The 16,871-nt window shown below is 45.5% G+C and overlaps 1 protein-coding gene across 2 annotated transcripts in view; it reads left to right on the top strand.

Moving 5' to 3' along the window:
- PTPN14 (protein tyrosine phosphatase non-receptor type 14) overlaps positions 1-16,871 on the top strand; it is a 180,376-nt gene that overhangs the window by 120,595 nt on the left and 42,910 nt on the right. For both annotated transcript variants that reach the window (XM_047076841.1, XM_047076842.1), the window contains exons 4-8: positions 3,395-3,492; positions 5,798-5,865; positions 11,706-11,776; positions 12,643-12,730; positions 16,324-16,412. In XM_047076841.1, coding sequence (XP_046932797.1) covers positions 3,395-3,492; positions 5,798-5,865; positions 11,706-11,776; positions 12,643-12,730; positions 16,324-16,412 — 414 coding nt within the window. The remainder of the gene's footprint in view (positions 1-3,394; positions 3,493-5,797; positions 5,866-11,705; positions 11,777-12,642; positions 12,731-16,323; positions 16,413-16,871) is intronic.

Genomic DNA, 16,871 nt, shown 5'->3' with positions numbered 1-16,871 from the left:
GAGTCTAAATGGCTCCTCTTCAAAGGTCTATCTCCTTTCACAATGAACTCTTGACACCTAAAAGATCCTTTGATGACTTAGGACCCTCTTGCTTTCCTAGGTTTCCACAAGGAGGTGTTCAGTTATCTAAGAACTGGCCCGGTTATAAGCCTGAAAGATCTTCCATGAAAGACTCATGGGCAATTCTTAGTCTCTCTCTCTCTCTCTCTTTTTTTTTTTTTTTTTTTGCCTTCGAGTCTATTTTTGGTGTTGTACATTATATAGGTCTAGACAAATATAACAATATATATCATTATAAGGATATGTATCAGTATAAGGATATATATTATTATAATATCATCTGTTCACTAAAAATTTCACTAAAAATATTTCCTAAAAATCCTCTGAGCTCTTTCTGTTCATTTTTCCCCTCACCCAACAACCCTTGGCAACTGCTGATCTTTTTATTGTGTCCATAGTTTTGCTTCAGAATGTCATATAGTTGGCATCATAGAGTATGTAGTTTTCTTTGATTGCCTTCTTTCACTTAGTAACGTGCATTTGAGTTTCCACCATGTCTATTTGTGACTTGGTCACTCATTTTTTTTTATTTTACTATCTTTATTTTTATTTTTTTACCATTTCATTTATTTTTTTAATTTACATCCAAGTTAGTTAGCAGATACAGTTCTTAGTCTCTGGAAGTGAAAGTTACCTCATACAAATGAGTGGAACTTTTACTGTTTCCTTGAGGCACAAGGCAGGTGCCAGAGGAAAACCAAGAGTCAGGGTAGGGCACAAGGAAGGAACATGGCAGACGATACTAAGGAAGAGCCTTGAGGGAAGGGAACACAAACAGGGAATGTGCTGGGTTACATGGAATGGGAAGTAAGCTTCCACGGCCCATGTTTTCCCTCCTGGTTCAAGTTCTACTGAGCTTCCCCCAGGAGATGAACTAATAGTGTGCATCAGATTACATTTTTAGACACAAATCTGCTCTTCAAGTGAGGCTGTAGAACCTGAGCTTTGCCCATCATTGGCAGAGTGCATGTGCCTTGAGGCAAAGGCACTAACGTAAACCATTTCTGTTGGAGCTCTTGGTTTGCCGAATAAAACCATGGAAGCTCAGATCCTCAACATGTACCATGTGCAGAACTTGCTACCTTTTCCCCCTTGGGATGGGAGAGAAGTGGGCAGAGAGCAGGCCCTTATGTTATGCGAGCGCGTGGGACCACATTTCTGTAGTGTTAACTCACCTCGGGTGAAACGTTTGGAGAGGTGGAGCTTGAATACACTTGAGCCTGGGGACAGAACTTGAGTGAACAGGTGAAAGAAGAAAACCAGAAGATAACATGTGGCATATTTTAACTGTAGCGATCCAGATTTCTTTAGTCTGTGATGTTTCGATTTACTCTTGGTGTTTCTTTAACTTCATACACAATTATTGCTTCAGAATGTTTTCATTTACTCTGATTCTCTGCTGTGAATAATGAAGAGACAGGCTGTGACTTCCCCTTTTCTTTCCATCAAACACGATTGTCCAAAACTCTGCCCCTTCCTCCATCCCCAGGCAGTGCCTTCACTTTCACAGGGTTTTAAGAAATATCCTACCTAGTATTTCCTCCTTACTGATTGCGCACTGTCAGAAACTGCTACTTCATTACCAAAGGCTTTTAACCACATGTTCTTATATGTAACCTGTATTCCTATTTGTTGGGATTTAGAATCCATGATGCTTCTCACCAGCTAAGGATATATATAGTAACCAGGTGAGACAGAGCCCTGCCCACTGACCTCAGGGCACGGAGTGGGCACAGAGATTTTCTACACATACCAGGGACTTGTCTCTGAGAATCAGCACAGGCACTTATTATATACATTTCTCTTTAAAAAAATTTTTTTAATGTTTATTTATTTTTGAGAGGGGGAGAGACAGAGCACCAGCGGGGGAGGGGCAGAGAGAGGGGGAGACAGAATCCAATCCAAAGCAGGCTCCAGGCTCCAAGCTGTCAGCACAGAGCCCGACGCGGGGCTCGAACTCATGAACCGTGAGATCATGACCTGAGCCGAAGTCGGACATTTAACCAACTGAGCCACCCAGGTGCCCCACTATACATTTCTTGATGTGGATGGGAAGTAAAGCTCTTGATTCAGTAGTGGAGCCTGTAAAATGATTATGAATATTTTAGGTGAAAGTTAGGCTGGGTGTAGGAAGAACAGGGTGTTTTTCTATTACATGCTAAGTTTTACAAAAGAGAAGTCTTAAATAACTCAGCGTTGGTCCTTCTGATTTGAGTATAGGTTTTCCCCACCAGAGCCTGACATGGTTGTCTCTACCCTGACCAGCAGACCCAAGAGGAGAGAAGAAATAGAGACTCTATTAGAGGAGACAGGGAGCCTGAGTCCTTCCCTCAAATAGGCATTGGATTGATATGTAATGATATCCATGATAACAAGGTAGAGATAGCAATAATTAGCTCTCAGTGTTTGTTGCCTCTCTCTAAAAGAGTTGAGCTTTGGATCACTCTTGAACTCCCTGCATTGACATGTCCAAGTTTAGAAAAAGTAGAAAGTCATGGTTACCAAGAGCAGAAAGGTTGTTAGCATTTGCCAAGAATTGGTGCTAGGAAAAGTCTGTTATAGAGGTGACTGTTTTAAGAGTATGGTCAAGGGAAGTGGAGTCCTAGGAAGAAAGGTTTGGGGTGAGGAGATATCTAAATGTGTAGGTAATTCTAAGAATACAGTTTTATTGGCAAGGAAACAATACACTGTATTTATTGGTTTCTGAGAGCAGTGGTCTACTTTGAGGTTTGATGTTGTACATGGGCACATTCTGTTCACCTGCGCTCTGCTGGCTTGAGAATGTACTTTGGGTTGGATTTTTGTGAGCCACAGACCTGTAGGGTTAGCCTCGCTCTCAGAAGCTCTAGCCTATCCGTTAGCAGAATGCCAAATAATTTGGCCTCTTTGTGTTCTGCTCTACCGAACTTTTGAGTTAAAAAAAAAAGAAAAAATGCCATGTTTCTAGAACTTTTTTTGGGAATGCCCCACTGTTGAATGTAGGCTGGGCAGCTGTGTTGCTGTGGGCAGCCAGGTGTGGAAGAACATTTTTATTCCTGATGTCTGTGACGCGGAATGGGTCCTTATCAGTATTTCATCCTGCGGACCTACACTGAAGTGATTTGATGAGAATGTTCTCAAACTGAGAATGCATGGGACGTGGCACCTGCCACATCAAAGAAAGATAAACACGGGAAGAGGGCACTTTCCATCTTTAATACAGCTGACCTTTAGCAGCATCACCTGTGCGTCCCGCTGTGCACACAGAGTTCGATACAGCAAGACATCGATGTTGTGGGAACATATTCCAAGTATGCGTTTTTAAGGTTATTTGTTCCTCTGTTCCCATAAACAGGTATCAGTATTACCTGCAAGTCAAAAAGGACGTGCTTGAAGGGCGATTGCGGTGTGCGTTGGAGCAGGTGATCCGACTGGCCGGCTTGGCCGTGCAAGGTAAGGAGCGTGGCGGCCGGCCCGCGAGATCGCATTTTCTGTTTGCCGTGTTGCTGGCCTCTCTGAGAAAAAAAGTGCATTTACTGAAACGATCCCTCGGTAACTCTCACTTTTCATTTCAAGAGACGTTAAAAACGCGGACATAGTGATTTCTGGTGGCAGGCTGGTGGACGTCGCAAGGCTGCTTGCAAATTGCTCACGCTTGTATAATTGTAGTTTTATTTGAAGAAATAGCAGCTTCCATCCTGACTTTAATTAGAGCTACATGCAGGGTTTGTGGAACATTTTCTCAGAATGATTCCACTGCCCAGTGTGGTCATATTTTGTACCTTCATGTTGTGACTCTTTGACTTTCACATCAGTTTCAAGTGTGATAGCTTTAAATATTGCAGTCTAATCTATACTCACACACTTAAAGAGAGGAACATATGTATATGTATGTGTAATGACATCGATAGATAGATAGATAGATATTGCGAAGCAACAAACACATAGTGAAGTACCTTCATCTTTCAATCTATCCTACTTCCAGTTATGGGAGCGATTGTTTTTACCATTTCTAAGTTGTTACATATATTTTTACATATGTTTATGTAAAATATGTCACATGACTTTTACATATATTTATACATTACTCTTAACTGAGTGGTGCCTTAATTGCCTTTAGTCATATTGGAAACAAGAAGATAAAATATAATTTTTTAAAAGAAACAGGTTTCCCTTTCAGAGACTGTTTTCTTTAAAATCACTTCGTGTCCAGACGGAATGCCAGCCGCCAAGCCCTTGCTGTGAGGACTGTTGTTGTAGAAGCTGTGAACTGAACTTCCCATCCCAAATTCTGAACTGAAGTTGAACCTTTTGGGTTCTAGAATGTCTAAAGAGGCAGACGTCCTTTGATCTCTTTCATCCCGGAGTATTAGCAGTTTAGCAATTTTTGTTGGACGTACGACTCCAGTAGTTAGCTATCGTTACCTTGTGGATGAAAATACACAAAATATGTTGTATCCCATCTCTCCGCTTAAATTCTGGAAAGGAAAGGAACGGTGCCCAGAACAATACGAAAGAACAGTTAGTGGTCATGAAAGAAAGATCATCAAAATGAAGGAGAAGACCCCCTTTAGTAGGAAGAAGAGAGAGAAGATCCACTGTGTCCCTCCTCTGCAAATTGGATCTTTCTCTTTTTAAAAAGTTTTCTCCTTTCTTCACTTTATTACTCATTTTGGCCTCTTACTCTTCAATCCCTGGCTTTATCACAGGCCTCCTGGATCCTGGAAGATCCTGGTGTGATAGCTTTCAGGCTAAAGGAAGTTGGTGAACTAACTCTCTGTTCGCTGGGGTCATTCCCCTAGCTCTCATATTTGTAAAATAATTTTCCCAAGAGCCCTTGTTGGGCCCTTAGGAAGACACATCCACTTAGTTATACGTCGTGATGAAATACAGTAACTGATGAGTAAATTTGAAGACAGGCCGAGCATGTGATTGTTGCCGTCCTGAATGCTTCACCTAATTGCTCATTAGTTAAATGCTGAGTTTCTTAGGTGCGTCTCTGTCTTCTCAGCAATGTGTGGACGCTGGCCTTGTGTGTGGACTCTTGCATTCTGCATCTCTTGTACCCCAAAGATACCTGCACCCATTTCTGCCTGATGCCAGATCTTTTGCATGAAATTAAGTCTGTATGCAGTTTGATCTTTTTTGAGAGCAGGTAGGATTAGATGCAAGGCATGTATAGATTGATAATATAGACACAGTTTCTTTTTGCATGTGCTCAGACATCCTGTGGTGAGATGAAAACAGGACAAAACAGAATTTTTGGCATCTTGCAACATGTCAGCTTGTTTAGGAGGTGTAAAAATGTGCAGGGTTGCTTGCCAACGGTGATTTACGGTGGGAATTTCCAGCTGCAAATATATGAAAAGTTGCAGATGGGTTTCAGTTCTCCCAATTAACCTTGAGTTAAAAAGCCCCCTTGGCAGATATTCTTAAGATAATGTGTTGGTGCATATTTAACAAAAACATAAGTATAGGTTTGTTTCAAATTTTTAAAATAGCTCAGGGATCGCTTTCAAATTTCCCCATTTTTTTCCCCTAGAAAATTGTGTAATAGGGCTCACATGCTGATATTTACAGTATTGCTAAGTAAAAGTGGTAACAATATCAAACATGTCACATCACCGTTTTTTTTATCGAATAGTGAAGAAATAGGACAAAGTGGGAATAATAAATGTGGCGATAATTTTACCCTTGCTTTATTCCATCTTTAATTTCATGTAATAAATACTACCCTTCCCCCCGCTTTTCTTCTCAGCTGATTTTGGAGACTACAATCAGTTTGATTCTCAAGATTTCCTCAGAGAATATGTGCTGTTTCCTATGGTAAGTGTGATTTCCTTTTTCTTAATTAATTTTCTACCTTCTCTGGGTGTTTAATTGTTTCCTTTGAAAATCTCAGAGGATTTTACATACGTATATTCCCCCAGGGAGGAAAGTCCATGCATTTATAAAGTGGGGACGCATTTTATAAACAAACACTGAAAAAGGTACTTCTTCCCGCCTCCTCAAGGCACCTCTCTGTCCCCTGACACCCCTCTCCCCAGTCCCCGTGTCCACCTCTCCAGGGCCATGCCATTCTTCCTAACTTTCTGAACATATCAAGTTTGTTCCCATCCCAGAACCTTCGTCCTTGGGTTTCCTGTGCCTTCAGTACTGTGCTCCAGATCTTTCTGTGACTTGACATTGAAATCTTGAGTCAGATATCACCTCCTCAAAGACGACTCCCTTTTCCTTGACCACCTGTATGATACACTCCAGCCATCAACCACTTCCTGCTAAATCACCTTCTATGTGCATTCTTCAGGGCCCTTTCAGTATCTAAACGTGTTCAGTGTTGACGGATTGTCAGCCGGGACGTCAGCTCTGTGGTCCGTAGGCAGATACCCTTTCTGTCTTGTTACTGTTAACTGGTGTATATTCTGCACTCGTGAAATTTCATTGAATGAGTCAATGGAGTCAAATGCCCAGTCTTGAGTTAAATTAGGAACGAGGCTAGGTTTTAATCCCGGGAGAATGTATGTTTGCTGTTTGGAAGCTTTGGGGTAAATGAGAAGAGTTTTAATGGGAGGAATTAAAATGTTTGAAAAGCTATACCTGCTGCAGTATCCTGGCTCTGATTTTAGAAACTCTGATCATTCATCACTTACTTTTTTATCAACTGTTTTGCCCAAAGCACTGGCCTGGGTAACTAACTACTAGGAAATAAAGTTATATAAGAAACGGTGCTTGTTCTCAGGGAAGCGGCCGAATAGTTGAGTAAATAGGAAGTTTGCAAAATCAGAATGCAAAGCCAAGAGTAATAAAGTGCAGTCAGGATTTTATGTGGGGAGAGGTTACCTCTGCTGGGGGGTTAGGAAAGGCCTAAAGACTAATGGTGGGCGAGTTGTGTCTCAGAGGGTGGGCAGGATTGCAGCAGGCAGACAGGTAGGGAACAAGGAATGATCTAGACAGGGAGGGAAAGAGCAGGGGCAGGGTGGCATGAGTGATCGTGTAAGAGTCTGTGGTGAATCTGACTGTCGCTCAGGAGTGGCAGAGGGGAGTGGCAGCAGATGAGATGAAACATCTCACGGCTAAGAACCCGTGGACTCTGGGGATTTATAGACCCCACACTTTGAGAACCGCTGGATTAGAGCAGTAAGACCGTTTGTGAAAGGAGGTCAGATGAGAATCATGGTGTTCTGGGCGGGAGGTGATTTAGGTATTATGAGTGACAAGAAGAACACGAAAGCAAAGCAAGAGATATTTTGGAAATCAAACGAGCAGAACTTGGCATCCAGTTGGCTATGGCACATGGGAGAAAGTAGTGTGTCTGGTGACAAGGGTTCAAGTTTTGAAAGACTAGCATATGTAAGGCTGTAGTCATTATCCCTGTCAGGGCTTGAGATGAGCTTAGGTTGCCGCATACTTAACCTTTATTCTTATAGGTTAGGGAAATACTGCGAGATCTCTATGGTTTCATGAATAACTCTGTCCTTATTCTTCTTCCCGCCAAGAAAACATCTGTATCGTCTGATAGATCTGTTGTTTTTCATGCCTTGTTAACTCTACCCATCAAATCGACCTGCATTCAAAGAGATTAGCATATTACTTGGCGCAGAAGCTCTTCATAGGATTTGGTGTCAACATGCTTGAACCAACATCTCTAACATCTCAGAGGCTCCCTAGTGCTCTCGGGGAGACGAAAGTGAAGCTCACACCTTAGAATTTTAGAGAGCGTGCTTTTTTGTGCTAATGGAGACAATCAAATGGGTTGAGAATTTTCCACAATTTTTTTTTTTCACCTTTGTCTCCTGAAAAGGTCTTACTCACCTAGCCTTTGGTCAGAGACCAGGCTTCGGTGCTATTTAGAATTTTTTATGGTGATTGCCAGCATGATACTTACGAGTTTGTAGATGTTAGAATGCTTTGGCAGGTCCCAGTGCTGTCTGTGAAGGCTGGAAGGAGTTGTGTATCACACCTTTTCCAGAATATGACGGTCTCCACTGGGCTCTGAGCAAATCAGATACCTGAACAGCATAGACCTCGTTAAATCTCACAGTGAACGGATGAATATGGATATGTTATTCTTGGATCCAAACTTCCCCTCCTTGGGATAGTAGCTACATACATTGTGACATGTGGCTGGTGATATACATCCAAATTGAAGTTACTTAAAGTTAAATAAAATTAAAAATTCAGTTCCTCAGTTGCATTAGCTACATTTAAAAAACACTCAGTAGGGGTTCCTGGGTGGCTCAGTTGGTTAAGCGACCGACTCTTGAGTTTGGCTCAGGTCAAGCTCTCATGGTTTGTGAATTTGAGCCTCACATCGGGCTCTGCGCTGGCAGTGTGGAGCCTGCTTGGGGTTTCTCTCTCTCTCTCTCTCTCTCTCTCTCTGTCTCCCTCTCTCTCTTTGCCCCTCCCTCCCTATCTCTCTCTCTCTGTCAAAATATATACACTTTAAAAAAAATAAAAACATTCAGTAGCCACATGTGGCTAACCCTACTGTACTAGAAAGCTTGGATATAGAACATTTCCATCATTGCAGAAAGTCTTGTTGGACAGCACTGAAGACACTGTGACAGAAGCTGATGTCAGTGTGTATATCTGAATTGTGGATGTTCCTGGGCTTCTGCCCTGTCATTCTGCCCCATGTCGTACCCTGGATACATTGTGGCCTGTGGTCAGGTGGCTCACACTATAGGAGCCAAGCATTCTGTGCCCGTGTCCTGGCTGCCATTTACCGGCTATGTGAACTTGGGCCATTATTTAATTTAGTTTATTTTAAAATTTGATTATTTGTCTCACCAAAGCCTCCATTTTCTCATCTAAAAATGAGGATAGCATGCCTACTCCAGCTGGGATAACTGAAGGAGAGAATGCACGTGAAGTACGTTACTTGGCACATGGTGAATTCTCAGGAAGTAGTTGTCCTTGTCATTGCCATCGTCATCGTCTTATGATTAGCATGACCCTCTTGTCTCTGGCATGCAAGCACAAGGAGGCTGAAGACTGTGCTTTTCGGGCAGCAACACTCCACGAATTTTGAAATGTAAGCAGAGGACAGGCAGAAGGTGCAAACGATCATTAACCTGCTCTGCGTGATTAGAAACTCCGGTTTGACGACATGAAACTTTGTTGCCTGCTGAGTTGCCTGTTGAGTTTAGTTCAATAAGCATTTATTGATCACTTACTGCATATGGAGAGCTTATAAGTGGGCATCATGTAAGAGCCCCGTGATAGGCCCGTAAGTGATGTGGAGAAGAGCTGGTGCCGTTAGGGGCCTGTCTGTGAAGAAGAAGAGGGAGGGTGAAGGAGGAAGGGTCAGATGAGCATCCGGATAACTGTGTAAGAGAGACAGTAGGCCAGCCGTGGGGAGGGCTGTATGAGCCACACTCAGAGTGGAAGAGGAAAGGCTTACTACATCCGGCATGGGGGAATATGGAAGCCCGGTCAAGGGAACGGTAGTTGAGACGAAACCTGAAGGACAGGGTGACATTTCACTCAGTGTGATGGGCCCCTGGTGTTTCTTCCAGGAAGGCTCAGCATGAGTGTGTCAGGAGACATACAAGCATTCTGTTAGGAAGAAGGGTTTGCCTGAGGCCTTGAACCTTTGAGAGAGGAGGCCTGGAAGGGAAGGCCGGGTCATGCCGAAGAATGGTCTGAATGCCAGGCCCAGGTGTTGACCTAATTGAGCAGGCAGTGGGGAGCCATGGAAGGTTGTAAACCTTCTGCGAGGTTCCACTGGAGAATTCAAAGAGAAGACTACATTCCTTTGGTGGGGGAGGGAAGATGGGATGAATGGCCTTGTTTGATCTTACAAAAGCAACCGAATTCGTCAAATGGCATTTCTGAGGCAGAGCGAAGAACAAAGCGAAGTACACAGGGCACTCCACAGGTGTGCCGCTGTGTACAGGCATGCACTCTGCCATTTTTCATTCATGCAGGGCCGCTCGCGCCTTCCCTGTGGCAGGGCGCATACCTCAGGGAGGCCCCACACGCAGATGGAGGCGCTTGAATGGAGTGGGATAGCAGAGGCGCACCTTTGGGCTTTTCTCCTTTCAAAGTAGGAAGCTGAGGTTTCATGGGGCACTTTCTGATCTTCGCTTACCTTTCTTTATTTTCTCCTACGGCCACATGCCTTTCATTAGCTTTTCACAATTAGTACCGCGTTAGGACTACCACTCAATACCCGGATGCACGCCCATCGCTCCCGTGTGCAAGCCACGCGGCATCTTTGCTGTTCCCCGGCGAAAAACGATGCTTATTCCCTGTCGTGGACTTGAGTCATTTCAGTGGATGGCTAGACAGGAAAACAGCAAATTAATCAGTTAATGCACAGAAAATAAGAGCTGCCTCCACCTTCTCCGAGGTTTCTCGTGACCATCTGCAGGGCTATACAATTTCCAGCACCTCATTTAACCCTCATTTTCCGGATTTAAAAGATACTGATTTTTCATGTTTCCCTGATTTGAGATGGGATGTTTCTTGCAGTTTTGAGGTGTACCTTTTTTGGGGGTGGGATTTCATCCACGGAAAATTGTTAAATTGGAGGCCATCTTGGTATAGATGGTATTGTCGAATCCAGGGAATCGGCATTTGGGATGTTTTCTGCCAAACTTCAGCCCCCAGCCCTCCACCCTCAGTGTCTACGATGAGCCTCAGAGGGCCTCACCAGGACACGTAGCTCAGAGGCCCTTCTGACACCCCTTCTGGAGCTCAGAGGGAAGTGGCGCGTATATCTCTGCCCTCGTCGGTGCTTATCGACCTGGGGCAGATGGTGTGGAACCGGCCCCTAGGAAGGTCTGAGGCAGCTGGCCCTCGGCTTGAGCCTCCCCAGGCTACCACAAGGAATTCGGGGAGCTCTGGAATCACCACGGCTGTCAGAGTCTCAGGAACTGGTTGCTCTGGTCTCCCTGTCTTGGAATTACTCCTTCAGACCGTCCATCCCAGACAGTTCTGTGCTGGTAAACGTGTAACAATCCCTGATACATTCCCACTGTCAGCGGAGGGGTGTTGGGAAGAGGTATGTGCGATCGGCTCTAATGCCACGGGAGCCACAGGCCCCAGGGCCCTGGGATTTAGGTGCTGGAGACACCAGCGGGTTCCCACACACCGTTAGCTTATAGAACTCCCTACTTGTAGCCATCATGGCCTCTGCTCCCAAGGGTCTGTCAAGTAACATCTGAATGAGCCCTCTCTGCCTTCTGTAGCTCTGAATTAGTGCCCGGATATTGTGGTGGTGGACAAAAAGGCCAGGCACAGCCCCTTGCTAGGCTCAGCTTTTGAAAGGATAATGGGCTGGAAATTCATACCCCGATTGTTAAAAATACGTAAGTACTGACAAAGCAGTTTCAATAAAAGTGAGTCTGGGAGGCAGACAAAGAAGAAGAAGGTAAATGAAAAAAGAGCTATTCCTATACCCTCCAGAATTTAGGTGGCTCCCCAAACTATGCCTTGAAAGAGGCATGTTAGTTATAAGTGGAGAACCTAAGTTATAGTGGAGAGCCATGTTCTAAAAGTAACAATGGACCGTCAGCCCGAAAATGGACAACTTTCGATTTGAAGGAGTAAAGGGGAGGTGGATGAAGTGAGGCTAATCAGGAAAACCTTCTGGAGAACAGAGCTCCTAAGGTTTGTTCCTAACAAACAGCAAATGACCTCAACTGCTTCTGTTTTGATAGGATTTGGCCCTGGAGGAGGCCGTTCTGGAGGAGCTGACCCAGAAGGTAGCCCAAGAACACAAAGCCCACAGGTAGGGCCCGCCAAGGCGCTTGGCTCCCACCCCCGGCCCCCGGCTGTGCTCTATCCTGCACATGGCTCAGCCCTGTTCCCAGAGGCGCAAATAGATTAAAAAACTGTGTGCTTGCCCTGCCTCCCCTTTTTCCTGTTCTTTTTTTTTTTTTCTTTCTCTCCCTTTCTTTTTTCCTTTTCTTCTTTCCACACCAGCAAGCCCACATAGATGCGAAGCTGTTAGCCAGGAGAACTCTTCTCTCTGACCTTCCGAAAACTCTGTTGCCAGAGCTGGGGAGACTGGGGCTGCTTGAGTTAAGAGTGAAGACCTAAAAGATCTGCTTTGGATGGGAAAGTCAAGGTCAAGAGGGAGAGGAGGCCCTGAAAACTTGTTATCAGGGCTACGTGGAGCTCTCTGGGACCAGTGGAAAACGAGCAGCCTTCCTTCCGACCTCAGAGGACCTGTGCAGTGGTCCTAAGCTCTCTCTCGTTTTGGCCACTTGGCTCCCAAAATAGCATCCTCATAAACTTTTTCCTTGTTTCTTAACAGTGGAGATTTTTTTTCCTAGGTGGGAGAAAATAACTTTTTTTTTTTAAAGCAAGCAGCATTATTCACAGGGATGTCTGGAATAATTAGTGTTTATAGGGCTGTGGCTCTTAATTAAATACTTTACCTTCCTCTGATTCTTCCCCGTTGAGTAAAGGCTGGTAGGGAATATGTTAATGAATTACTTAGTAATGTACCGCGTCCTCACAGTTGGGTGATGATTGCTCTTCCCAGAACTGGAGCTAAACCACAGCTCTGGAATTTGCCATCAGGAGGGTCGGATCTTCCACTGCCTTTGTTGCTCTTAACCATTTCCTTCTTTGACGCTGTTTCGGTTTTAGTGGAATCCTGCCCTCAGAAGCCGAGCTCATGTACATCAACGAGGTGGAACGTTTGGATGGATTTGGACAGGAGATCTTCCCTGTGAAGGTAACATACCCTGGCCTGTCCTCACTTCAGCTTTCTCAGAATGGCTCAGGTGGTTGGAAAACTAGTGATAGGCAACAGACCAGAGCGACCTGGCTTCCTTATTGCTACGCGGCATTAGATGGCGAGTCCTGCTTACTTTAGGTAAAGCAAACGCTTCTTCTTAACTAAGAGACTTTGAAGTTTTCCATGGTCTTGGGCAGAATAGCTTGTTCGTAAGACAACCGTCTGAGTGAGTACCAGACAAACAGCAGCCCATCCACCAGCCCTGGGAAGGTATGCGGTCACATCCAGTTCTGCGACAGGAAAGCAGCTATTAATATGAAGACCCTACCCAGTAGTTTTCTTTATTCGCTTCTTCTCTCCTCTCTTTGAGCTGATACAGGGATCATCGCTTGTGAGGCAGAGTGAAACCTTTCCTGTATGCAAGCACACTTTCTTTCTCGAGTTCTATAGAGCCTCCATTGTGGGTTTCCAGCCCCTTAGGTGTTTTCTGGAAACCGTGCCTGGGAAACTGTTACAGCACATCACATCCTTTGCAACAGATCCACCTCCTGAAGTGGGTGTGGTTGGGGAGGGGGGTCACGGTGCATGGTCATTTATAGAGTTGGGCCCGTACTCCAAACTCATTTTCTTCTCTCTACTGACCCACTCTGCGAAAGACGGAGTTTTGTCAGAAACCTAAAGCAACTGGCACATTTCTGCAATTTGGGAGATGGTGCAATTTTAGCACAAACATTTCATTCTAAACTGGCTCCGCTGGCTGTTTTATAAGTGTTCTGTTCCTCCTCTGCTGCACGCTTGCAATTTGCCTTAATGAGAACTGCCCATGTGCATCAAGTAGAACGAGCAGGGTGGCCGCAGCTTGTGGAAAGGGCTAAATGGCTCTTTTTTAGATTTGTTTAATTTTCTTTTGCTTCTCTAATGGCCACCCTTCGTAGGGTTGTAATCCATTTTCCTTGCAATAATGCCTTATGAAGCCATCTGCATCCCACTTACATTTCAGCAGCCCATATATAGTCATGATATTCTGGGCCATTGAAAAACCAGGGTAAACTTCTCTCCACTTCCAGAAAACTGACTTCTCAGTCCCAGGAAGTCGGGGGTTTCGTTGTGCTCATTTACTCGTGTTGTTTTTGGTCATTCTGGGCTGTGGGAAACAAGAGCAGTGGAGATAGTGTTGAAATCCACTGTGCCCGTTCCCCGATGCACTTTCTGGTATGTTCTTTTGTGGGAAGAGCACAAGGCAGGTACTGTCTACCTTGGTCCGAGTGGGCAGACAGGCACTGCTGACTCACTGCCTGTGCGTGTGACTTAGCTGGGTGTCTTCTGTTTCCCCACGTGTCTGTTCATGACTAAGGTGGCCACCTACCGACCACCTGACATCCCCGGAGACAAGGATGACGGGAGGGGCAGCAGGACCGGTGGGACGGTGCCGTGATCAGCTCTGAGATAGGTGAAAAGGCAGGCAGGAGAGTGTGCAGGGGCAGACCGAGTAGTGATGGAGCCCCAAGTAACATACACGGGCTTGCTATGGACACGTTTTAGGGAAGAACATTTCCACGTAGCGTGGGCTTTTCCACGAGCGATTCTTCAAAGTTTCTCAAGGCCGGAGGAGTACCAGTCCACTTCCTGACAGGTCCGCCCCTCCCGCCTCCACACACACAGGCGGGCCGCTGCCTCGGTGGCTCCCTGCGTTGTCAGAGCGCAGGGACACAGAGAGGGTGCTTGTGTCTAGAGCCTCGATCCTTAGCCGAGTGGGACACCAAGCCCCTAAGGTTTGACCGATGCAGCGTCTGGGCCTCGGTCCTATGTTTTCTCCATTGCTCGGCCCTGGTGAACTGCTCCTGCCGCGCCCCCACCCCTACTGGCCCGATGCACCAATGGATCTACTGGCAGAGTGCCCCAGGAAGGCTTTCTGCAGGATTTTCTTACCGCTTCGCCTCTCCACTTCTCCCGACTTCTTTTCTCACAAGTGTTTTTCTGCATGTCACCTACCTTGTAACTGCTCCTGACAACCGAGGCCCTTCCTTTCCTTCCCTCTCCACCTTCTCCCAACCCTGTCTCTGCTTTGCATCCAGCCGTTGTCTTGACCTCGCTCTGTCCCTGTTAGAAGAGCCCTGTTCTAATGTGCGCTTTGCCGGGCGAGCTGGAGAGACGTCCCTGTGATGGGGCACTGTTGTCTGTGTGTCTTATACGGGATCAAGGGTTCTGAGGAATGTAGACATCCTTCTCTTCCATCCCGTGTCTAGTCATGTGCGCCTCTCTGCTCCCTCCACAAAGAAGGTATCCCCCAGGGAAAGCAGGGGGCTGTGACAGTTTATTCCCCGGATGGTGAGCCTTGTTCCTGCTCTGCTCCCAAGCACGCCGGCAGCAGGTTGGGCTCTCCCAGACAGGAGGCTGGAAGCATCCGACCGGACCAGGAGACCAGACTTGAAGATAAGTCATCCGGGCTTCCTCAGCACAGGGCCCAGCAGATTTCCCAACAGCTCTGTAGTCCTCGCGCCCTTCCTATGCTCATGAAGCTCCCAGCCAGCGCTTAGCGTCCCTCTCTGGAGCATGAATATGTGGCCCAGGATCACCCCACAGGGTGTCCTTACAGGAATGACAGAGGCCAACGCAAAGAAAACGAAGCGGCCTGGAAGACGTAGAGACTCTGCCGGGTGAAGAACTCCCCACCCAAAATAGCATCCTATGAGTCTCCACTATATTACATCTTTCAAGGAATAGATTGCTTTTAAAAGAGAAGGTTCAGAAAATAATTTAAAAAAAGAAAAAAAAGAAAGGAAAGAAGAACTCTCAGAAATTAAAAATGTGATATCAGAAATGGAAAATGTAATAGGTTGCAAGACAAAATTAAAAAAAAATCTCACCAAAAAGTGAAGTTTAGAACGTGGGAGGTGGGAGATAAAATTAGAAGGCCAGCCCAGGATGTCCAACATTGGAATAATGGGAGTTCCAGAAGTGAACAGAGGAAACAAAGCTAGTAATTCGAGAAAGTATCCCAGGACTGAGGGACATGAGGCTCTAAATTGAAACACCAAGCACAGTGGATGCAAATAGACACACACTAGGGCATTAGGCAGGGGAAGTTGATGTCTGTAGGGAGAGGAAATGGTGGGAACAAGTCTGCTGTTGGCTTCTTCTAAAGAGGCTGCAAACAATATGCTCAGTTCTTCAAACTGCGGGCTTATATAATCACACGTGTAGAAACGCATACGTAATCAAACTACACACACGTATAATTTTGATTTAGAAAAAACGTAAAAAAGGTACTAATAGACGCTCGTGAAAGATGAGATCTCAAGTGCCCACAAATCTGAGACAATCCTAAAAATCTCTCTTAGACAGGCAACGTGTAGTGACAAATTCAGATAAAAGATGCATGTATATGTATGTAGTCCACTAGGCTGTGCAGCGGCGTGAGTCCCTTCGGGACCAAGTTGCCTTTCGTCCAGATGCTGTCTGCGATTCTTTCATTTATGGGCAGGAAACAGGGTGTGGCCCCCCCGGGTGGGCTGCGGCCCACGTGCTCGGTTCTGCCAGGTCGCCGGTGATCTGTTTCATCACGCCGCTCTTCTGTTGATCTTACGCAGGACAATCATGGAAACAGTGTGCAGCTGGGCATTTTCTTTATGGGCATTTTCGTGAGAAACAGAATTGGAAGACAAGCAGTGATACACAGGTAGTCTTCTTCATATCTTTTTCCTTTTTTCTTTTTCCCCTTGAGGGACTCTCGAAAACCCTGCTCAGTAGGACAGGTATCCCAGCGAGTTGAGAGCCAGATGGTGGGTCACCATTGAGCTTTTCTCAATTCAGAGAAGATCAGCCCTCTGTGCGATTCGAGTGCTAATGGAGAAATGCATCTCACTTCTCCTGGAGGCCCGTTTGGGGGTGGGGACTCTCACCTGAGTCCAGGAAAGGTGCCCTGGAGCCAGAGACCTGGAGCTAAACTCTGTGAGTCTGGTTGGAAGCAGGCCGTCCAGTCAGTCCTTCAGTCCAGAGTGGCTTCTTCCCATTTTCCATCACCCTCCGCCTAACCATATGTGCTAGAAGAGTGAGGACTGATTTTTATATTGAAAATATAATGTATTTATGAAAGTGCATTTTGAAAAGCATTGAATTTGTTATCATGAGTTAAAGG

Source organism: Lynx rufus, unplaced genomic scaffold (assembly GCF_022079265.1).
Source record: "Lynx rufus isolate CCGP_SWC_20201006 ecotype Redwood Valley unplaced genomic scaffold, mLynRuf1.p SCAF_15, whole genome shotgun sequence".
Classification (NCBI taxonomy): domain Eukaryota; kingdom Metazoa; phylum Chordata; class Mammalia; order Carnivora; family Felidae; genus Lynx; species Lynx rufus.
Note: the sequence above shows the minus strand (reverse complement) of the source record. Positions and strands in the feature narration are given on the sequence as shown.